At 37.1% G+C, this 25,174-nt stretch overlaps 1 protein-coding gene across 6 annotated transcripts in view; it reads right to left on the bottom strand.

The window, feature by feature from the left end:
- Positions 1-4,382: 4,382 nt before the first annotated feature.
- Positions 4,383-25,174, bottom strand: part of NSD3 (nuclear receptor binding SET domain protein 3) — a 91,736-nt gene continuing 70,944 nt past the window's right edge. For 3 of the 6 annotated variants that reach the window (XM_072399785.1, XM_072399787.1, XM_072399789.1), the window contains 9 exons: positions 23,600-23,759; positions 23,233-23,435; positions 22,656-22,768; positions 21,389-21,658; positions 21,013-21,129; positions 19,687-19,828; positions 18,827-18,933; positions 17,181-17,385; positions 4,383-15,487 (listed from right to left, as the gene is read on the bottom strand). In XM_072399785.1, coding sequence (XP_072255886.1) covers positions 15,249-15,487; positions 17,181-17,385; positions 18,827-18,933; positions 19,687-19,828; positions 21,013-21,129; positions 21,389-21,658; positions 22,656-22,768; positions 23,233-23,435; positions 23,600-23,759 — 1,556 coding nt within the window. In that variant the 3' untranslated portion in view covers positions 4,383-15,248. The remainder of the gene's footprint in view (positions 15,488-17,180; positions 17,386-18,826; positions 18,934-19,686; positions 19,829-21,012; positions 21,130-21,388; positions 21,659-22,655; positions 22,769-23,232; positions 23,436-23,599; positions 23,760-25,174) is intronic. The other 3 variants (XM_072399786.1, XM_072399788.1, XM_072399790.1) reach the window with 1 other exon arrangement.

The following is a 25,174-nucleotide window of genomic DNA, read 5'->3' as shown; positions in this document are numbered from 1 at the left end:
GGGCACGTGCCTCGAATCAGCTGTGACCGCAGGCGTACTGAACTCTCATGACCTCTGAATGGAGATTCTCTATTTAGAGGTCATATGAGTTCAGTACGCCTTTTTGATTTTTTTTTCTTGCCTTGTACACTGTTGTGCAGAGCTGTGGGAGTCTTGACATGTCTTTTTAAATGTATTTGGAGGCTGTAGAAGCTTCACACAGTCCGGAAAAATAATCCAAATTTTCCCCCTATTGATTTTAATGGTGTTTGAATTCGACGTTCGATCGCCCAAACAAATATGCCTATTCGATCGAATAGCTGTCGAATCAAATAGTGAGATATTCCACCAACACTACTCCTTAGGGACAAGTTTGTTCTGTACAAACAGAAGCAGCGTATGGGCACATAGAGTCTCTGTGAACTTCAACCACAGGTGGATCAAAATGTGATCTGATGGTGCACTGAAGACAGCTTAAAGAGTTTAAGTTAGTTGAATATGAGGTTGCGCTACCCTGTACAGCAGGACTTACAGGGGGTAATAGACCAAAGATTGGAGTTCCCCGTGGCTCTTGCAATCAGGAGCAGTGGAAGGAAGGTGCTTCTTCTATGCTGTATGGTAGGAAAGAGAAAACAGAGGTCTCATGTGACACTCCAATCAATGGATAACATCAGTGCTTGGTTCCACAGTATTAACGCATTTCACAGAGAAAACCAAAGAAGTGGGAATTTTTACAAAATCCAGCAACCCATATTAGGGTGTGTTCTCAGACACAGACAATACTAAAGCTCCAGTTCCCTAGCTAACTAGTACAAGAACGGGGTCTAGACATTGACTTTATGTGGACCCAGTGACTAAAGGTCAATTTCAGGGTTGCCCCACAATATCCAGTCCAGTGAGGTTTAGATATAACTTTCTTAGGTCACAAGAAAGGTAAATCATTTGTTTTTCAGACACGCAAGTAGATATTGGGTTTATCTAATGCATGTCATTAATTTATAGCATATTATATCAAATTCAGCAAAAGTGGGTGCATTACATTCTGAGATATATAAAAAGCCAGGGTTGTGTATGTCTACGGAGGGGTTAAACACCCCATCAGGTTATTTTTTGCTGTTTGTACCTCTACACGTTGTGCCTCTACATTGTGATGCCAGAGAGTTGATCCCATTACTGGTGTCCCCATTGGATGGTTTTCCTCTATTTCTTCAATGCCAACATTAATGTTGGATGTACCCTTGCATTCTGTGTTTATGACAATAATTACCAGGAGAAGTAAATGAACCAACGATAAAACAGCAATAATAATTTGACACAGGGACTAACCCTTACTTTATCCAAAACTTATAAAAGCAAACATAACCCTCAAAATGAAATGCAATATTTGGTGGGCCCAGTCTTCATACATTCCCAGAACCCACATAAGACTTTTTGTATTTAGTAAACAGCAGCTACAATATTTCTATATAGACAGATAGCTCTATACTGGCTGCTGCTAACAGGAAAGAAATCCATCGATTGACAGCAAGCTCAGCAAGAGTAACCTGCAAATGTACAATGGTAAATAAAAATAATTTCATCGATTACAGAGGAGAGGAAAGAGATGGAACACGGAATCTAATTAGCATGAATTAACAATTATGTTCCGAAAGCTATTTCCTAAAGCACTCCACATAGTTTAGATTAAATATATAGACTACCAATACTAAAATATTGTCCCTTTTCACCTTAAATACCCTCTCAATGAAAAGTGTGGCCATGCTTATTGGCCTATTTGGAGCTTAGGGAAACCCAGGCTTCTGTGATAACATTAAACAATCCTTCTTTAGCTATCGGGATCATTAAACAAAAGAGATTTATGATGGCTACAAAATCAGTGAGCACCCTGTGGTGTCTGCTCATAGGCTCATAGAGGTCTGTTTATAAAGCAGTGAATCTGACATTGACTAAAACATTCCCTGGTGGAGAATCAAATACTGCCATTGTAACAAATAGACCTGGAAGATTCAACACAAGCGAATGATTCAGTGAACGTCAAACTCACTGCTTCATATCACATAAAAGTCATCCAGGGACTGCACTGCTGGTAAATATATTTTAATTTTAAAATTTTTATAAAAATATATTTGATAATTGTACTGAATTTAGAAAATGAAGAGACACCAGGACTTTACTTACCTATATTTATAACATTGATGAGGTTTTTAAAAAGGGGAGAAACCTAAAAAGAAAACAAAGTCAGTTAAATGGTTTCAAGATCAAAGAAAAAAAAAGGCTTAAATCTAAAAATAGGAGGCAAACATGCCCTTTATTTAGTTTAACTTTACATGGAACAGTGCAAATAAGTTAAAAGAACAAAAGAAAACTAAAAAAATAGTTTAGCTTTATTTAGAATTTGGGTAAGAAAAAGGAAAAAAAATGAAATGTTTAAAAAAAAGCAATGCTTTATTTGGAAAAGGTGGGATAACATAGAAATGTCAAAGGAAAAGAATACAAAACAGTTTAAAGTAAATGTCCCGCCAAAACATTTTCTCCTATTCCTCAATAAGTTAACCCCGGCCTCTGTTGTAAAGGATTATTCACACACTTTTTTATCTTAACAGACAGGAAGTGAGGGGAAATCCTCAATAGCAATACAGACACAAATATACATTTTGATGTTAGAACCCCTATCAGATTTTTATTTCTGTCTGTGCCTCTGTTGAAGACTTACAGTTGTCATTTTAAAGAGCAGTAGCTACATTTTGACAGCCACTCTTGCTATGCAATAGGTAGCAATTTACAGCTGTCAAAATGACAGCTAGGGATTGCTATAAATTGCACAGGAGCAATAGCACTGAAACATGTAGAGAAGCCGAACACAGGGGATATGCCCTAAAGACACTGCTGACGATTTTATGGCATATCTGGTATAATTAAGCTTCTTTAGTGGTAAAAGAAAATTATAAAATAAGTTTTCACTCAAAAATTATACAGATGCATTCACTTTACGACCAGGTTTCATTTCTACAAATGTGAATTGGTCATTAAAGAGGAACTAATTCTGTGATACTCACCTGTGTCCATTCCATTACTTCTTTTCCTCTTGAAGACGATCTTCAGCCATCTTGATTGGCCGGACCAGGTTCAATCATTACCAGAACACTCAAGAGAAGTCAGGATTGCCGGGTATCCCTGACAAACTAAATTTGACAGATGGCCAGCAATCAAGCTGGTAAGAACAGTTATTTCACAAGGGATATCATACCTGTCCCTTACTGTGTCAATTTTTCAAAGTTGGATTTTAGTTCCACTTTAAGTGATGAACACAGAAAAGAACTGCAGCACTGCAAATGTGAGGCATGTGTTAGGGACAGGATCACTAAGAGCCCGCGAGACCTGGTTTGAAAAAGGAGTAGAAGGAAGGTTACACAGGATGGAGCTCAGAAAAGTGAAGAGGAGACAGCACACTGCTTCCTATAGTACAGTTACTTGTCACTAGTCATAAATGTGAGCCATTGATAAGCTGGTATGTCATTAACTAAGGAATGCCTGTATCTAAACCCACTCATTGATTTATTTAAACCTGTTAACCATTTTTTTCAATATTTTAACTCTGAAACTATATGAAAATAATACCTAATGAAAGTTCATGGTGCAAGTGCTTCCCGTTATGAGCTGCCAATGAGCTGTTGCTGTTCCCCAAATTTCTCCTGCAGTTACCCTGTCACAAGCATTCCCAGTGAAGACCACACATTGCACAGAAGTATTCCACTGTTGTGCCAGCAGACAACCTACCCTAAGAAATGACATGCAGACATCACTGGAGTGCATGTAGACAACAAGTGCAGTCATCTCCCCAGTCCCTTTTGGCTGGGTTTATCACCCGGCACTTTTCAGTAACCACCTGGCTGTTTTTGGCTCGTTACAGAAAAGTTGGGTCAGAATTTACTAGAATGTAAGCTCTTCGGGGCAGGGTCCTCACCTCCTATATCACTGTCTGTATTAGTCTGTCATTTCCAATCCCTGTTTAATGTACAGCCCTGCGTAATATGTTGACGCTATATAAATCCTGTTTATTAATAATAATAATAATAATAAAAATATTAATAATAACTTCTACAATTTCTTCCCTCCCAGCTTAAAAAATGTCTGTGTTGGACAGTGAAGTGGCTGCAGAAGTAAAGATAACGATAACGATAGATAAATAAAAAGTAAAGGCCAGTATAATATGCAAAAAAAAAAGTAATTGGGATATACAACATTGTATCAAGCTTTAGTAATATACTATAGCACTAGTAATACGATTAGGGGTTTCACATCCACAATTTCAGAGTCTGTTGCATGTTTCACATATGCGCAGTGTGTCACAGCCATTTCCAGTATATAATACCCATCTTACAATAAAACCAGACTTTAGGAGGTTTGAGACATTCAGAACAATTTTTATTGAAGTCAACAAGCAAATTTTGAAATTAGCGGAATGTCATAAAAAAAACTTTTTTCCTTGTTTTATTTTTCTTTAATATCTGAACAGCTAAAACACACATTTAAAAACAAAAGGAAAAAAAACATTTTTTTTTCATAAAAATAAAAAATAAAATATAACAATGGTATAGGCAATGTCGTTTACTGTACAAAAATGTGATATGCACAGACTGACATTCAGTGATTAAGTGGTACAAGTATTCCTAAAATGACTAGTGTAATAGTTGAATCTCTCTATATATACAGTATAAATCGATCAGTCCCACCTAAGACCAAAGGTTACTAGCAACTGATGGGTTTAAAAAGTAAACTTTGGTTATTAATGCCATTCATTTAAAGCACTTATATGATTTTATTTGCTTGTTTATGTCACACACAGAAGTTTCTTTAGCTTTCGGGATCATACAGAAGACATGGTAGGGTTAGTCGGGGATTGGGTGGGGGGTCACTGGTACTAAAGTGCAGTCTCCATCGATAATGGAACAAATCCAACATCCTATTCATTACTACATGGAATAAAGCTTCTTCATTCCAATATAGCAACATTATTGCCCTGACCTGAGGAAGAGAACCAATGAAGGAAGAGGAGTATCACAGGAAACTTTGGGAAAAAAACCAGTCACAGTCCTATAGACACAGCAGCCAGTTCATGGCACAAGCATCATTCCTGAAAGGTATATTTTTGGGCAAATTCAAGATTGTGCTTGTAACTAGCTATATACAAAAAACGGCCCCAAAGAAACAAAAACAGAAAATAGGCAACATTTGTATTCAAAACAAATATACAGACACACACACTCCATTTTGCATTAACCACCAACATGTATCGCCATAAACACATCAGTCTCACAAATTTATCTTACGTGGGACTGACCTTCGGGAAAGGAAGGGAGGGGATTAAAAGGAATTAAATCCAGATTTACACATTGCAAAAAACAGTCAAAACTATTACAATCCCACGTACTCTGTACACTGTATATTTGATGCTCAACGTGGTCACATCAAGTAAGAAGAACAGGGAACCCCTGGCTCCATTGGGTGACTCTGTCAACTCATTCGGAGTGAAATCACCATTTTAATGGTAGTTTGTACAATTCACAAAGTCCAGCAGACCACCAACCACTTCAATTCTCCTGGATATTCCCTTGTCCTATGTCTACAGGATAGCAATAGCATTTTCGGAGCGTTAGCTATTCAAAGTTCAGTACTTCTCGAGTATAAAAATAAATGCAGGTTTCAGTGTATAACATTACAAAGTGTTTTACTAACAACGTCATTATTTGGCTGAATGGTGGATTTAAAAAAAATGCGGTATATAAAGAAATGTGAAACAGTAATACAAAGCAGCCTTTTTTGTTTCTTCACGTTAACCGTCACTACAGTAAGAGAACAGAAGTATTAAGTATGGAAGAAAACACCATAGATCGAATGACAAATAAGTCATAAAAAATACATATACAGTAAATACAAAAAAAATATATAAAAATGTAATTTAATACTAAAAGGAAGAACATAAATGAATGCTGGTTATGGTTTCCATTAACAGAAGTAGAATACATTGTATATTTCAGATACATTGGCAATTTATGTATATGTATTGGATGACATTTTCAGAAACAAGATCTGGACCTGACACGGTGATGTCCCTTCCTAGTAAATGAGTTCGGGTTTAGTAAAGAACAGATTGGGAGTGGACATTGTTGATGATACAGTGGGTGATCTAACATCCTTAAAAGTTGTGGAAATTACATTTTTTAATTAATTAAAGGTCACATTATCTATACAATTTCCAAAAATGTTTCAGGGTTTTATGTAAAAAAAACTTTTCTATTTCCTAAAAATTTAGAGGCATTTTAGACCCAAGGTTGACTGCAGATTTCAGCTGCAGGCTCAACGCATTTCCATCTGCTTTCATTCAAGTGAATGGGAGAAATCGGGAACCATTTGAGCACATGATTGCGGTGGTTTGTGGTAGGGTTACAGAAAGCAACAAGTCATTTTTTGCCATGAAGTTGCTTTTTCCTCCTCTAAAAGAAGAACCACATCACAGGTATGCACAAATGTGTTCAGGTTTGACACAATAGCAGTTTGCTGTGCAACCTGGAGCGGCCAACCTAACAGTTGTCAGGAATAGAGGGAAATCTTCTACAGGACAGTAGTAAAAGTAAAAAGAATTAAAATTAGAATTTTCCCTGGAATAAGCTTTACCCCTACCTACTCTGTTCAAAATGTTTAAAAGAAAGAATTGGCCTTCAAAATACTTTAGGAAGGCCACATATAGGGACTTCAGAAGGGAGAAAGCTCATTCACTAACCTCTTACACCATTGTCACTGTAAAGCTCCTTTACACTGATCTCCCTGGCACTGATAAAACATCTGTAATAAAGTTCAAGCACCATTACTAATATTGTATATCGTACCTAATTTAGCCACTCTATTCAACTCTAACCACTGCTGTAAGAACCTCATCTGAATAAGAACAAATAAAACAAAAGATGAACAAATAATAAATAAAACCATATGAACAAAGGCAACATTTAGATTCTTATATTGTTTTCCACAAATATTTAGGTGTTGGCTGCACAGTGGACTCCTGAAACAAATTGTTCCTTGACATTCATTTTATTTATTAAATACTCTTTTATTATGGTATTGCGGTTGCCTTCTCAAATCAAAGGTAACTTACGGCAAGTTACGCACAACACACCAAGTAACTTCGGTATGGAAACAATTGTCAAGAGGCAACCTGTGCTTGTTACAGAGGTTGTGGCTTCAAACAACAGAGATCTGGAGATGGCTGAAGAAACTCTATACAAGATATTGAAACCTGCAAGCTGTCATTGAAGATATCATTTCCTGAACATGCCAGGTGCTGGTTGTCATGATGGCCATCATTGCTACACATTAACAAGTATACACATGGGAATTTTTTATTTTCTTATCTGCCAGTGTTTCAAAGTATTAAAGTCGCTAAATCAACCATTGACTAACAAGGCAGCTAACAAGTATTTTACAAAAAACTCAGCAATGGCAGCGGCTGTCTAATATGTGTAGGATGTTTGTGGAATGATAAAATATTGGCCTTACCATCATTGACCATTGTTTTTTCAGATGCCCTTAAGGAAAGGGAAATATTTAACTTATTTCATGAATGAGCAATGTTAAAGTTTCAGTAACACGTTTCTATTATATAGAAACATGGACCTACATGTGGTGTGTTCCTATAGCTTACATATTTATTGCTTGTTTGGAGACTATGCTTGGAATTTGGTAAAGGATTGAATGGCATTGAATCACCCTTAAGAGACTGTAATTGCTTTGTAAGTGTGTGCAGTCACAAGGATTTGTAGAGTTTTGTACCATGTTATGCACTGATTAATGCAAAACATTTGGTGTTCAATTGGATAACCTCTGGTATTAAAAAAGTGAGTTTCAGTATGACTTAGATCCCCTATTTAGCTTTTACTCGAAGCCTGAAAAAGAGGTCTGGGGAAAGTCTTGGGGATGTAGGGTGATAGTGAAGTAAGCAGCACCACTCAAGTGACAGCTACTAACTATGTTAAAATGGCAGGATGTACAAATCACTTGTAGGCACCCAAACAAGGTCCAACTTTGGTCACTACAATGTAAAAATAAAAGCATGGAAAGACAAGCAACTTTACCAGTATAATAGATGACATATCTTACTCACTGATAAAGAGAGCAACTGTGTAAGCTCAGTTTGGTAGAAGCAATGTCCTAGGGGCACCCTTTTAACATGTTATGATATATTCAAGGCCAGCATAAATATTTGGCAAATTTACCAAGATCTAAGCAAAGGACAAGAAGACATCAGTTGTGTTATTTTTACACATCTCTTAGTCCTTGGTAAATCTGCTAAACCTTTGATTTGGCAGACTTGACTATGGCTAAGGAATAAGCAATGACAAAAACAGTGAAACTTTAACAAGCAACTGTAGACTGTGTGTTTAACTGACACCAATGATCTATTTGGTTATCTACAAGGGTGATATTCTTCCCAATGGACAACAATGTAAGAAGCAATCTTCCTACGGACCACCACACTAATATACTGTAAGCTGTGTGTATAGTGATTGTGGTAGGAGGATTCTTGAAGACCTGAAAGTTCTTTTAAGAGTTCTCCCACATTAAAAAGGATGAGAGACACTGCACTATATGATAATGTAGTAAAAAAAATTATCAGAAGGCCCTTCAACTTTGGAAGGATTTTCATCCAGTGTGGCTAAAATGGCAACTGGGATATTTGATGGGTATCAGTCTTTTATTCAGACATATTACCAATGTATTATGAATTAACAGAATGTATTTGGTCACCTATAAAATGCTGATAAACTGCACTTCTAACAGTCCATTGTTACTCAGTGTGTAACAAGTGTCATCATCTTCAGAAATGCTGCTGTGGTTCTCTTAGAAACATCAGCCAGGAACATCTCTTATTTTTTTTATATGGGGCTACACACTTAAGACATTTTAATAGATTAGATCCGTGTTTCTTGGCCTTTTTTAACATAACTTTCAGGTCATCAGGGAACATATTACACAGCTCAAAGTACATTAGTGTGGTGAATAGTGTCACCCTTACAGAAAGCTAAAAAGATCATTTTGTTGTCAGCAAACTGACCTCAGATGCACAGCCCTGGCCATTGCTTAAGGAACCCAAACTTTTGAGGAGTCCTAGTTGAGAAACATTGCATTAGATGTTAGATTTGATAAAAATTGAATGTAACAGTAATATATTGAAAATGAGGGCATTATTGATGGAAATATTCATCATACATTGGTTGGACATTCGAGTTCCTAGCCATCCCAGGTAAACCGACATTAGGCTGGGAGAGCCCCCAAACTCCATTAGCCAAGGGGAGCAGCCCCTACCATTCACATTAAAAACCTTTTCCTGGCTGATTGTCAACTCTACTAGTTGATTTCTGTATGGTGATAACCAAGTAAACGATATGAAGGAAATATAGACTGTTTTCACTGGCCAATTATGTATCCATTGACTAGTGTGCCACCCTATATATGTGTAAGTGGATCTAGCCAAAATATGGTTTTGTCCAGCAAGGACTTGGGATCTGGTGTGAAAATGACAATATGCATAAAGTGTGGTGTCTTCTAAGGTGTAAGATAACTTGTGGAAATAATAAAACTTACTGATTGACTAAACTGCTTACACACCAATGAATCCTGGAATGTGGGTATAGGTTGTAAAGCTTGGTGTTTTATTGTTTTATTTTATAAAGATGATGTTTTTCCTTTATAATGCTGCTGGTTGGAAATCCCTACCTGTGCCTTTTTATGTATAACTAATACTTTCCATAAAATCAGATATTGTAGAAGATAACCTCATGCTACTAAATATAATGATTTGTGCTTTCTAGTAAATAAAATGAATAAGTTCAGTGAATGATAACATTAAAAAACAGCCAGTATGAGACTGATATAAATGTATATTATAAGTGTTAAATATATGTGTTATATGTGTTTACACCCACGTTGCAGCTTTTTCTGAAACATTTGCAGGTTGTTTCTGGAAACCTATTTCTGTGGTGTGTCAGAAGCACCTTTTTCTTGTATACTTTGTAAACAAACAAAGGTTTGTTACCTTTAAGTGAGCTTTTGGAACAACCATGCACCATGACTATTATTGGCAACTTGAGACAAGTAAAAGATATAACACTGAAAGTTCATGAGAATCTCTTATACCAAAGGAACATGTTGGGTTGATGGCTTCTGGATGAATCAAGCACCAGTTTCTCAAATTATTTTGGGACTCCATCAGAGAGATCTCTGCACTTGCTAGGCCTGATTTATGAAAGCTTTCCAAGACTGGTGAAGACTAATATGGGAGAACCTGGGTGATTCAACAAACCTAGAATGCATTGAAACATTTGCCAACTAATAGCAAATTATTTTTTAAGAAATCAATTCCAGCTTTGTTGGGTCCCTCAGGTTCTCCCATGATAGTCTATCTTCTCCAGCCTTGGATATGTCAGGCCCAATATGTCTGTTTCTGCCATAGATACTATGGTTTTCTTTCACAGCTGGCATTACATTATAATTTATTTTTACTTTTGTTCATTTGCAGTATGCTTTGTCAAGAAAAATAGGGGTGTTGTAGTCCAGCAATGGAAAACTTGAACAACAATACAGCTTGGGGTTTCAGTGGAACAGAGGCTACCTTGGTTCCGTGAGATAAACATGTTCCTTTTTAATTTTGTCCAGACATACACATACCTCTAATGCCAACTAAATACCTAATTTTCTATCAGTGGGTCTTATGTTAGAAATTTGTCAAGTCCTAGACCAATATTTACTGTGGGTTCTGTATACTCGAGAATTTTGCAAATATGACAAGTATAACATCTTCTTAATGGGTAAAGTGAAGCAAATGTGAAAACTGGAAGATCAGATTGATGGAGTCCCTATGAGAAGCCTCTACACTGCAAAAAAGAAATTTGTGGTCAACTTACAGAAAACAAAACAAAAAAAAGAACACATGGCGACTTACTATTGAGTATATTTAGTAATAAAAAGTACAAATATTCAATGTTGATTTTTGTAAAACAAAAATGTATAATACAAAATGCAATTTTTACCTAGACACCAGCGAGTCTCAGTGGGTGGAAAAACATAAAAAAAAAAAGAAACATCCTAGTGTATTTTAAGTAGGCCTTTAGGATCTGGTTAGCCTGCAGCCAAACATAAAAAACAAAACACAAAAGTCTGTAGACGATATAAAATAGCAGCATGTACTGGATTTTATGGGGTAAAAAAAGGGCACCGGTATGGATGACACTATATAGGAAGAAACAGACTGTAACACTGCTAAACATCAAACAATCTGAACAGTAAAACCTGTACAATAAAATTGTAAATACAATATTTTGTTGGCACATAACCAAGACAACACAATAGAAAAATTATTCATTTCTTCCCATAATAATAAAAAAAGGCTTGTGTGTTTGGCACAATATAGGCAGACCCTGTAATTAAAAGTTGTGTCAATTCATATTTTGTTTGCTTCTTAAATAAATTTGAAAAAATGATTGAATGGTTTTTCAATGGTAAAGTCCGAATTTTGGAGATCCCTTTAGGTTGTGTCACAAGATATGTACACCTCCCTGAACTCCTCTTATAAGCAGCGGATAGACTCTCTGTGCAAAGTTTACACTCCTAAAGCTTGGTACGCTCGTCAGATAGCTGCCGCCCAACAGGAAGTCATGCCAGTCTCATATTTTCATTTGTCACGGGAAATGATCGTGAAAGATCATTTCCAAGAGCTTTAAAACAAGAACTTGTGGACCCTTTATAGTTGCAGACGCTGTGGAGAGATTGATCTTAAAAATGCACATAGAGGCTGACACCTTCCCAGCCGATCAATCACTCGCACCACAGCGCACAATTATCCGTACATTTGACAGCTGGTACCACATACTGCTGCCCCTATCCATTTTCTATGTGGCTGCCACAGGGAGACCCTACATGAAGCTTCCTGGTATGGGGAAGCTCTAAGAACACTGCAACCCCACCACTGGTGTGAAGCCAGCCTATATCTTGTAGCCTGTAAACAAACACAGCTTGTGCTGTATGCCGACTTCAGAGTCTCTGTTGTGGTATTTGAACATGATTTTCTCTACAGTGCCTGCAGCTACAAATGTTGCTGTTCTGTTGTTTGTAAGCTCTTCTGCTGCTTGTTAGGACTATGCAAAACAATATTGCCCAGAGTTTGGGCACAGGTGCATTTATAAGAATTTTTTACAAAGATTTAATGATAACTTTTAAAAAATCTTTAGGGCATTTTATGACGGTCACAGTGGAATATTAAACCAACTGGGAGGTTTTGTGCGTTAAGCGAGTCATGCTCAAATGTTTGTCCAAAGGAGTGTCAATCTAAGATGTTTTTAGTCATTGGAAGCCAGATGAGTAGGAGTTAGGGCAACTTACACGAGGAGAACAAAGGGAGCACCTCAGCAATGTGATGGTGGTATTTCACAATTCAGGTGACACAGGAAGCTGCAGCAGACAGGTCTGGAGTCACCTAGCAGAATTATTATTATACAAAGGCGACCAAGTCAAAAGGAGGGTTGAACAGAACAAACTATTTATATTACACTTTTGGCAGGTAAATTAGTTCAAATGTGTTTATCTCAATGTATATATTCATCTGGCTATAATTCAGCTTGTATGTCTTGATAACGACAATATTCACACATAGGAGATAGATGCTAAGCTCACCTGGTACCTGTTCTGCATTCTGTTCTGTTACATTGGGGAGAGAAGAATCAGCACCCTGCTGTCTCATCTATACTGAGCCATTTTGACCAATGCTAAGCTTCATTAGAAGTCTCACAAACATTTGTTACTAAATATGGTTACCTGTGGGTCAGCAGCGACAATCTACTGGAGCATGTCACTGCTTCTTCCACAGAGCAAAGCTCTCATTGTGCTCATAGAGCATCATTACCTAGTTGTAGTACCACAAGTCCCGGTTCTTAAAAAATAAGGCTCACCAGGAAGTTAAGTAAACCTGTCATAAAAAAACACAGGAATGCCACTGTTGAGCTCTCTTGTTCCAGCTGTAATGCTGATCCTCCATCTGCAGTACTTTCCAGGTCACTTATCCACAACATGCATGCAGACCAGTAAAGTTACAAGGTCTACTATGCCCACTATGATCAGCAATGGCAGCAGTCATGTACTTTGTAGACAGATTTCCTTAAAGCACGAGAGAAACCGTTAATATTATTTCTCTATCTTGTATATACCATTTTTATTTCTCCTATAGCACAATGCTATATCCTTCTTTTTAACTTTTTGCATTTGACTTGTGCCTATCAAGCAATCTGTGATGGGGATCACCTCTCCTTCCTGGACACAATACGACGGTATTAAAAGAACCGCTTGGCATTATATTTCAGAACAACCATCTTCCATTTGACACTAGGATGTAAACTATGGAAAAAAAAGTTTGAAAATAAAAAACAAAATAACAACAGTGCTCCAATAAACTAACATGATGACGTTACATGGTGTTTGCAGTTGAAACAGATCATACCAATTTTGACAGCTACTGCACAGTCTTCAATTCAATTCTTCCTGCAAGCTAAAGCACAGTGCGCTCAGGCTCAAGGAAATAAGGAAGAGTTGATACTTTATAAAATAAAGCAGAATGTAAGGTAAAAAAAGAAACTATTACCATAAACATATTTGAACTAACAATTTCAAGTTCAGACAAGGAAAAAACATAATCAAAATGCCAGGTTATAGGAGTGTCTTGTTCATATACAGAAGTGCATACACTTGCATGCATGTTGTGCAATTTAACTGTAATTTGTGCAATTCAAATGTACCGCTGTCAAAACTGAAAAGTATTAACTAGCATAAAAGGGCTAGTGTAGGTCTTGAATGGCACTACACAAAAAAAGGACCTTGGAATGAAGTCGTGTGCGTTCAGGACTATCACACAGAATGGGAACTATGATAAGATGTGAACAACCTAAGACCATTAGTGTCAAAGATCTACCCTTCTACGTCCATTCTCTACCTGTGACATAGGTGTGTTGGTAGGTGGCAATAATTGTAATTGCTTTTTATACAGTGGAATAACACCACTGGATCGGACTGTACATAGTGAGGAATGATAATCAAGCACTTATTCCCAGCTCTTAATAAAGTGAACAGTCTTGGTTGGTTTTAGAGCACTGATAACTCATGTGCAGGCACGATCAGTGCTACTACCGTATTGTTTTAATAAAATGACAGCTGAAAATCCCTTCATGTCCTTTAACAGAAGTTTAGAAAAAAGACTAGGTGTAGTCATTGGAAAATTTCACTGTCCATCCTATCATGAACCCTTTTAAGGTAATAGAAAGATACTCTCTAGAAAGACCACTGACAGAATGGTGATCGTGCTGTTTGCTTGTTTTTTTGCTTAAATACTTGACAAGTGACTGCACAAGAGGGGATGACAAGGGCGTCCTCTAAGTATTTATTGTGTAGAGGTCAACCTCCAATTTGCAAGGCAACAGGACAGTTATTTACCCTCATTTCTAAATAGATGTTTCAGATCTTGATCTCTAACAAAGAGGTTTTCTCATGGTCATCTCAGAAAGATGAAGAATGATAAGAGGCCAAGAATATATTCAGTAAAGTCACAGGAAACAAAGGTTCTCTGGGCTTTCCTCTTCACTTTATGAAGATGTTAGGCAGACATAGTTGCTTTGTTCTGTTTTCACATATATATATAACTGCAGTCCCTCACTGAATGTCCTGCTTTTGTATTCCACCAGGAGACACAAAGGGGTTGATATTCTGTTGAATTCTGATGTATTCCTAAGAGACAGGTAAACAGATGCCTATACTTCCTACTGCAACTGTTACTTTCAAGAACAATAAATTTGTTCAGGATCCATGACAAATATACTTCAAGAATATGGAAAAGAATTCAATGTTTCTATCTTCAATACTTAAAACTGGGAAAGTTGGTTGCCCAAGCCAAATTTTTGTTTTCATCATCCAGATGAAAAATAAAAAATATAATAAATATAATAAATACAACTTGTTAACCACATCGGTGGGGAAAAGAGGGAGACCAATTCCACCATTAAAATAAAAATAATAAAAAAAGATGAGTTTCTAGGAACAAGAAAATGACACTAATAGGACATGTACAATTCAATGCTGGCAATAAAACACGATGTGCACATTACGCCTCGTATCGAGGAGAAGAGTTCACACTGTACGAACAGGAAGAGGTTTCAATCTGAAGTGCATCATCTATTTTAAAACTCTGATGGCAATGAGGAATCCTCATGCTCGATTTTAAATTTAAATTTCTTCTCTCCGTATTCCAATGGGTGTTTGGGGTCATGCTCAGAGCAGCACACTCTGCCTTCCAGGGATGAGATTGTCAATTCTCCTTTCTCATGCTCTTTGCAGAAAGACGAAGGGCAAAATTCACAGAAGGATGAAGAGGGGGATCCGCATTTGTCACATTGGTGCCATGGGCAGTCCCACTTCCCTGTCAAACAGAGGATAATTGTTAAAGAAAGAGTTATAGTAAACTTTTTCGGTAACTTTATAAGTCTTCGTGAATACATTCCTGAAGATTGGGTATGACTTCTTGCCACTTGTGCTGCTTAACTGTATTTTGTTCTGGGAGTGATCCCCCATTGTGATAAACTGCTCCTCTCATTGATCCCTATCTTACTACTGTGAGCTGTATTTGAAAAAGAAGGTCCCAAGGTATAACAATTGAAAATATATGCCACATCCCAAAGACACATGGAAAAGTACAACAACAATGAAGTGGGGTTTTTTAAAGCATAAAAGGTTGCTTAGAATAACATTCACAAATTTTTATTTAACATTTAAGTACAAAAAAAATTGTGAAATACATTTTGAAATACAATATCATTAGGTAAGTAATCAAAAAATAATAGTCACAAGGGGTCCAGAGTAAGCCTCCTAATTGTTGGAGCAAAACCCTCATAAAGGTCAAATTATGTGGGGATCCAATATTTGACGCATTTCACATAACTGGGCTGCTAATCATAATTATTCCTGAAGCAGCCCAGCTCTGCAAAATGCGTTGAATATTGGATCCCCCCCATCTATTTAGCTTTGTGGGGGTTTCACTCCATTATTGAAGAGGCTTAATCTTACTTATTGTATTCTAAGCAACCTTAAAGATCTTACTCCCTTTAACTTCCTTGTTCTTGTATTTTTCCATACTATGAACTGTGGTGATGTATGGGCTGGCAGGATGAACTACAACATATGGAGGTGGACCAAGAAATTGACATTTCCAGATCAGAATACATTTCGGCAGCACCGTAGGCCACTAGTAACTATCTTCTCTACAGGCAATATTTAGATTGTTATACTAGCAAGAGAGCACATTTAACATGAAAAAATAGGAGCTATGTACACTTTAGGTAATTCTAACTAACATGCAAAACACACACTGATTACAAAACAGCACCAGTCACTGTTTATCTTCGTATCCCCTTTGTCTGTTTATGGGCCAATTCTGATGCTAGAAGGAAAGTAGGTCCTGAATTCACCTTGCTTGGGGGTTTCAATGCAAAGCCTTAAATCAGTCACCTAAAGTTCTTTGCAAATGCAAGGTAAACAGACTTGCTTTAAAGCCTACACTTGCAGATTATACTTGACTTCCTTTTGCTTCCCCTGCTATAATTACCAATGAGATTAAGGAAAAGAAAGCAATTTGTAATCCTACTTGATTCCAATGTGATTACAGAAATCTTATGAATACAGTCCCTGAAATATATAAAAAAAAACTCCCGGGGGGTTAAAAGTCTGACTTCCACTAAAATTTTCCACCAAAGTTTCACACCTTCAAAACTGAAGGAGCGGGGTACTTTGAGCTCTTAAAACACTAGTTGTTTACTATATATGCTGAACATTATATACACCCTAGCAACTTCAGAAGAAATGCCGGAAATGAATGAAAACAGGAAGAAAATTAGTAAAAGTAGATATGACAGGGGACATTTACTCCCAGTAATCTGGAATGGCAGCAGGATATATACATACCTATGCACAAATCTTCTAAAAACAGGACATTTTTATATTTATATGATTTAAAATATACTAAATATAAGATATGAACATATCCAAGGCGATTGTTAGGTCAGAAGGGGAAGAAACCCTATAAAGCTCATCGTCAATATAAACTTGCCAAGACTTACCATAGGGAGGCTGTGTCAGGTTAAGGCAGAGGAGGTGATAAGCTTTAGGACAGTCTCTTTTATCGCACATCACCAGTTCCCCTCCATCACCACAGCGGAAACAGAAATCTTCATGCATTTGTTTCTGTTCAGTTTTGATTTTGCGTTTCTTTGCTTTTAAGCGAGCATTTTTGGCCTTTTCTTCTGCAGCTGTTGCGCAAGCTGTCTGCAGATTCAAGAAACACAACACTTTATGGACTATAGAAATAAACTTTAAGCAACAGAACACTAGTCAGAGTGTTAAATTTAAAATGGTTTTATGTTTTTAAACCATTCGAGTAGAGATGTTGTGCAAAACCCTATGATGTAGCTGGAAGAGGGTGCATAGGAAAGCATTAGAATCATCAGCATATTACAAACACCATGCCTAGGAGATGAGCACTCCTACCTACATTTCTACCATGACAAACTTACTGTATGTCATAAACAGCTAAACAAGTTTGCTTGATTGAGGCAAAAAAGCAGTTGTTAGTGATTGAAAAGCAATAAGGCATCATTACATCAAAAGTACAGCATAAACAAGCCATTCCATAAAAGACCATCTTGTGTCCTGCTTAAAAAAAAATCCCTAAACCCATCTCTGTCATAATTTTGTTCAAGCAAACTCTTTCAGATGAACTGAGTCTACTGCAAATATGTCAGATCAAGAAATAGTGAATGTAACTGTACTGTGTAACTGTGCGGATTTGATTTTGAGTTACTGACCCACAATAAGAACATGAAAAGGTGACTTTAATGGTAAGGCCAGATTCTCAATGGAGAACCTGGAATGTCAATAAAACAGGCCAGCAGTTCAAATTTTCATAATACTGCATATTTTATAAAAGCTTAACATTATTGGGTACCCGCAGCTATGGTACAGCCACACTTTTACTGTACTGTCTTTTTGCGGGTTTATACTCACATGTCCCTATTACATCAAGATATTTCCAATAAAGCCACCAATCAATTAGTCAAATCTTCCCATGCAAGCATAGTACCTCAATCTAGTGTATGATCCAATGGGATACAAACTCTCTATTGGATAGAACAGAAAGTGCACTGTGTATGTTTAGTCTGCTTCAGAAAATATGGACAAGCACCTCAAAAGGTTTTTGGGTGATATTTGTCTGGATCCAGGACAGGGAAGTAGAAGACTTGTAGGGGAATGGGGGTCTTTGGACAAAAAATGCATGGCACTGCATTCTGTGTGACCTGTACAACTAAAAGCTGTATCTAAACAGCTAACATTGTCCTAATTAGAAAGAACAATTTCCCCCAAATTGCCTATAAATAATCCTAAAATTGTGAAAGGACTGGGTCTGACCATACAATATCACTGCTAATTTGTTGGTCCTTGTCTTTAACTCTTCAACTAAGTTCACCATGTATGGCTTGACTCATCTTTAGTTCATGAATTTGCATTTGTACATACTTACATTATAAAGTACTCAACTAAAAGCTATATGAAAAATCAGTGTGTGTAGTAAAATTACCCTTGTTTCAGACCTCTAAAAAAAGTTTCTTACCAAGTCCTGTTCGGCCTGCATTAAAGAATAATTAGAAAACATTTAATAAATAATAAAAAACTTCAAATAGATTAGCTAACACATGAAATGCCTACTTACTTTTGGTCGTACCCCCAAGAAGCCACTGCAGTTTTCTGCACCACAATGACATTCCGTCCGACCATTTCCCAGACAGTCAAGATTGTAGTTAAATGTTAACTCAGCGCCTGGAAACATAATATGTTTGGAAGATTTTCAGATTCACATTTCATATCTGATCTTACCACCCAAAAATAGAAGTATCATTCCTACGCTATGAGCTTATGTGCACAGAATACCAAAAACTGATACCTTTTATCTGGACACCGAAGCCCACCATTACTTATAACTCATTTAAAGCGTACGTAAACTAAAGGGAAAAAAACTCCTTCACGAAGGTAGTGCCAGGCACGGCCAATCTCACTGCGCATGTGTGAGAGCCCCCCCCCCCTCCATTAAAGAAAAAGCCCTCAGTCTCAGGCATGAGCAGAAAAAGCAGCCAAAAGCCTCCTGGAATGCATGACCTAGGTATCCCAGGAGCCTCTGGGATCCAATTTCTGTTTTTATCCCTGATACAGACAGAAGGGGAGTTTCAGGGGCTTTACCTGTTTTTACCTTTTTTTTTTTTTTTTTTTTTTAAAGGTTCCCAAAAAGGTAATGTTTACCTTACATACAAGGGTTGTCTACCCTTTTATGTAAGGTAAAAATGTTAGTTTAGTTCCGCTCTAAATGTATTACTTTAAAAGTGTTTTTCCAAGTTTCCTATCTACCAATATAGAATATTTAGATATACACATTTGTTCCTTTTTATGCGCAACTTTTTGTATCTATTTACTTTGTATTCTGTGGCAGCTAACTACAATAGCAGCTTATACAATGGCACTTTAACGAAGCCAAAGCCAAAACAAAAACAAGATGAAGAAAAGGTTAAACTTCTGTACCTTGAGGTATGTCACGAACAGCAAACAGTCCAACTCTTACATCGCCATTTACTGTCCATTTCTGGGTTTCACAGTTGGGGTAACAGCTGTGATTCATAAACCGGGAATAATTCCCCTTTGGGCCAGCATCTATGATACGATCCTGGAATTCACAAGACAGAAAAAGGCAAAATCAATATGCTAGATGATGACTAAAATGTTTACAAAATTTACAAAAATACATGTTTTTCTATAAAAAAAAAAAACATGGATGTTATATGCTGATAATAATGCATGTAGGAGCAAACAATTCTGTCACCCAACTGATCAGTAAAATGTCACATCAACCAATAAACACCATTCCCTTCATACTGTTTTTTAAGATTTTTTTTAAGGTTTCTTGATGTGTATTGTTAGGGGCAGATCAATAAAACTCACTTTGAATAAGTAATATGTGTTATATGTTTGCATGTGTTTACATGAACATTTTATGTTTTCTCCCTATACTCGGAACTGGGAAAAGAAAATTAGCTTAAAGCAACTTGGAGGGTCAGAATTATCTAAAATACAGGTCTCATGCACCTGAAAGCATTCTGGATTCTCTCATGCACCTGAAAGCATTCAGGATTCTCCCATTTATGTTCTTCTAAAGTTTTGGCAGTGAGAACTGAAAATTCCTAGTTCTGCCCACCCACCAAGTCACAAGTAAACCTTCCTTTTCTTTTTGAAGTTCAGCCTATATAGACTGTCCACCAATGGTTAACTTGTTTGGTACAGTAAAAAAAATAAATGAGTGTTATATATACTTAAACAGCAGGCATAAGGCCTTTAATATTGTTAGAGTCCACAAATTGATAAAAGTCAACAAGGCAGATGCGAAAGCTTTGTTCCCTCATTGTCAATGGTGTTTTTTAACACATCATAAACCAGACATAACATAGCCAGAAAGGTGTGAAGTATGCAGTAAGCTTTGAAAGCCTGTTGCCAATAAAACAAAACCTAAAACAATATTAGTGTTGCGTCCCTAGACCATACTAATTATTAAAAGAAGTATTAACTAAAGAGTAAAATCACAAAGCACAAAGTTTTTCAGGACAATGCATCTTATGGGCCTAATTTATGAAAGCTCTTAAAGGCTGGAGAGGAGACACTTTCATCAGTGAAGCTGGGTGATGCAGCAAACTTGGTATGGATCTGGTCCAGGATTCAAAACTTTTGCTAGCAAATAGCAAATGACTGAAAAAATCCATTTCAGGTTTGCTGGATTACCCACCTTCACTGATGAAAGTGTATCCTCTCCAGTGTTGGAGAGCTTTAATAAATCTAGCCCTATGAGTCTGCTCTCACCTTGGTGACAGTAAGCAAGTAGAAGTTGGTGACTCCATTTTCATGGGCTCGTTTCAAGCGAGATCTACACTCCTCTTCATCAATTAGCTCCCCTACGTATTCATTTACAAATTCACCCTGAAAGAAAACAACAAAAAACATTTTTACACAGGGGCAGATAGAATCTTATGTGGGAATATCTTCAATGGAATTCCTATTGTGGGGAGTTATGTGCTATGGCATGATGATCCCAGAACATACTAGGATATACCCAAAAGTGTGAAGTTTAGGTGGAATGACTAACATATTTATTTTAATTAGCTAAGATATCTATATTTTAAATATTTAAAACTAAAGCAAAAAAAAAAAAGGTTTCTCAAACTCATCAGATTGCTACCTTTCGAATATCTCTCTTGCAAAGAAGGCCCCAGCCTCTCCTCTCAGTGCGGAAGATTTCGGTTTCTGGGTAGAGGCGTTTGGTAAAGCTCTGATTTTGGCATCGCTCCCCAGCCGGGCACACCTGTGGATGACACTCATAGAGCAACATGCGGTTTAGGCACTGGGAGTCCAGGCCACACGGAGATTCGTCAGTGGGACGACAGTTGCAACGAGGTATTTCCGAGATATCTGCCACCTGGATCTGAACTTTCCCAATGGGTTTGTTCGACTGAAATAAAAAAATAACAATGAAAACAAAGATACAGCATAAATAGTATATTTTGACCAATGATCTAAAAATGTAAAAATGCATTGTAAAGCACTAGATCAGCATTTATTTTTTGAAGAAAAAAGTTTCCTAAACTAAACATACAGAAGATAAATTTAAAGATATCCATTACAATGGTTTGGATCAATCTTTGCAGAAAAGCCACCCAGGATGTACCGCCTAGAAGTTGCAAATTTGGATAAAACCTGCTATAAACTGTTGTAGAAAACTTGTATTGCAGTACAACAAAATGATCAAAACAGCTCTTTGGGTGTGATAGCCCTGTAACCTACTGAGTGACATACAAAACATTCAGGGAAGAGAAACAAAAGTAGGAGGTCGCTGACAACAGTAGGGCCCTGTTTACAACTGTATGTATCTGGTGTACTGCATTATACAAATGTTACCACTAAATTGCTTTTACTATGAATTTTGTGGCACGTTACATTAAAATGCAGAAGAAAGGATCCAAAAAAGCAACTCAAATATAAATAAATGCCTTGTAGACCTAGTTGTCAAAGAATGGCAAGCACATGATTCCTAGGTCAATCAATAAAATAATATGCAACCAATCGAAGTAGGGATTCTCGTATCAGTTATTTAGCGTTAAGGCTGGGCAAACAATACAGTTTTTTTCAATATCTACCTAATTTGAGCAAGAGCTTTTTTAAACTAGGAATTGCTAAGCAGAGCCATATTTATCATTAGGTTCAAGGAAGTTGGAGCCCAATGCAACACAGATATAGGAGCAAACTTTAAAAGCACAAAGTTAAATAGCTACATAGTTAAAGCAAAACAACTGAACTGATGAAGAAGGAAGATCTTTAAGAAGAGAAGAATATTTAAACTTCAGCAAAGTTTTTTTTCCCAGTTTGCTGGACTAGTTTGGCAACAAGCTATTGAATCAGCATGGAAATGCCAAGGTGAAGCCAACGCAGGCCTATCTATGGTTTTATACCCTGATGTGCTTGTATGGTGGTGGTTTTCTGGAGTTTCTCTCTACTTCCAGTGCTTCTTTACTCTCCCGCTGTGCCTTCAGTTCCTGAAACCTCTTAGCAGCCTCTTCAAGAGCTATGGATAACCATTAAAATATGAGAAGAATTACCAAATGCTCTAAGTGTGAATGCTGTATGTATTTGCACATAACAAAATACAATATGTAGAGGGTTTAGAGGACAATGTCTTCTATTTACACTACAAAAATAAGGACATTTCCACAACTGAAACACAGGCAGAAACAAAAATGTTACAGAGGTTGCAACTCTTCTTGATTTTACTTTGAACTTACAGTCAATCGTATTTCCTGTCCAAATAATAGACTCCCCCTTACTTTCTGTCCTACTAACACACTATCCCTTACTTCTTGTCTCATTCACACATGCCCCCTTAGTCCCTGTTCTGGTAACATGCTGTGCCTTACTTCCTGTCCTAGTAACAGGTAACAAACAGAAAAACAAGCAATAAATAAATAAAATCGATCTATACTGTCATATAACGTGCATGTATTATCATGTATTATCATGCCACATACCCACCTTTCTTAAAAGTTTTGTTCATACTTGTTTGGCCCTCAGCAAAGCTTTTATCCCCTTCTACATAGGGAAACACACGGCCCTGGTGTACCCAGTAGTAATCATGAGAGCCAAAGAAGAAAACTGGAAAGTCTCCTATGTCATGTTTCAGCCCCTGGATATTGAGTGGAACAGACCTTGGATTGCAGATTTCAGCTGGCCACCACCTGAGGGAAGAAAATCGAATGGCATTGTAAGGTTAATAGTCATAAAGCAGGAATATGTAGACAAAGCATCCTTAGCCATTATGAATACTGGCTACAGACATTCTTAGCAAAGTCCCTCATCCACACAAATAATCACATGATTACACCAGTGATTCAGCACTTGCCTGTAATTCCCAAGCTTGACCCACACAATCTGCTTGTAGTGCAACTTCTTGCCCGTCCTGCAGTCATTGCAGCTCCAGGATCCTTGTGGCATCTCTATGTTGAGACAGGAAGGGTGGAAGGCAGCTGGACACGAATCGCAGCATAGAAGTTTGCCGCCTCCTCGGATGAACACATAACACCTTATTAAGAATACTGATTAGGGTACAACACCAACCCTTTCAGTGCTTGGGACACCCAAACAACAAAAGGGTTACATGATAAAATATCAGGGACCAATGTGCCACTGACTGAGCAGAACTGAAAAATACTCATTGGATGCCTGTAAAAAATGGCTTACTCATGTAGGTTTTTATGTCATGCTCTGCTATGAGTGGACAAAACTGCTGGATGAATTGTCAAGACCTATACTGCAGAAATGTCAAATCTGGACTTAATGGGAGTCGCTTGTACTGCATCAAAGTGCATTATTCTCTTAATGACACATTTGCAAAAAAACAGACACTTTAGTAGGTTGATGGTGTGCAAAAGCTCTGCAATAATGCATAGTTGTAGTGTCAGTTTCACTGACTTCTAATTTGAGTACACAAACATCTGTTCATGAACTGCTCCCCTGTATGGTGTTCACAAGGAAGCAGCCCATTAACACACCGGGTTCTGGTGGTATAGCTAAAGCATGACCAAAACGCACACATAAGTCATAAGTGGTAAGCCAGTTCTTATCCTTATAAAACTGCCAATGAATGTTTAATATGAGTGTCAGGATACCTGGGTTACTATATGATGCCTGGTGGAAACAAAATCAGAGAGAAGATTTGTAACGATTCATTTTTGTAAACCTAAAATTTCACACAAAGCCTGTTAATCATTTCAATTTACAACTAACTTCAGTGAGAAAACCCTCTGCATAATAAGGCTTTACAATAATGGGCTTTGGAGAAAGTTATCACTCTAACATTTACTTAAAAGGTGTTTTGATTTGCCTTTTATAAATGTGTAAGTGAAGGATGAGTTATACAAAAAATATTATTATAAGAAAATAATAATAATAATACAGGAATATTAGGAAGAAATACGGAAGAGAAGATTTAGCTACACAGGTGGAGATATAGATAGCAATAGGATAGGAGTTAAAGATTTTATAAACAAGTAAATATTACAAAAAAAACAAATACAAAGTTGATATAACACAGAATGTACTAAACTGTGACATTATGCATGAGGGTCTACTTATAAAGCAGTGTATCTGACATTCACTGAAACATTTCCTAGTGGAAAATCAGTTACTGCAATTGAAACACATGGACCTTGAAGATTCTTCATCAGGGAATGTTTTGGGGAATGTCAGAATCCCTGCTTTATAAATAGACACAACAAAAATTTCACAAAGGATAAAAGTTTTACCACCAGGCATCATATTTACACCATGTTCCGCCTAAAAGCATTTTACCTTCAAAACAGGAGTTCCCCAAACCCACTTTTGGTGTCCAGCAATTGGTGTACATATCCCAATACCACCAGGCATAAAAATTCAGCAAACAATGCCAATTGTGTAAGGTTGGAGAAGAAGGGTGGTG

This window comes from Pyxicephalus adspersus, chromosome 2 (assembly GCF_032062135.1).
Source record: "Pyxicephalus adspersus chromosome 2, UCB_Pads_2.0, whole genome shotgun sequence".
In the NCBI taxonomy this organism is placed as follows: Eukaryota; Metazoa; Chordata; class Amphibia; order Anura; family Pyxicephalidae; genus Pyxicephalus; species Pyxicephalus adspersus.
The sequence above is the reverse complement of the archived record's forward strand: the minus strand, read 5'-3'. Positions and strand labels throughout refer to the sequence as shown.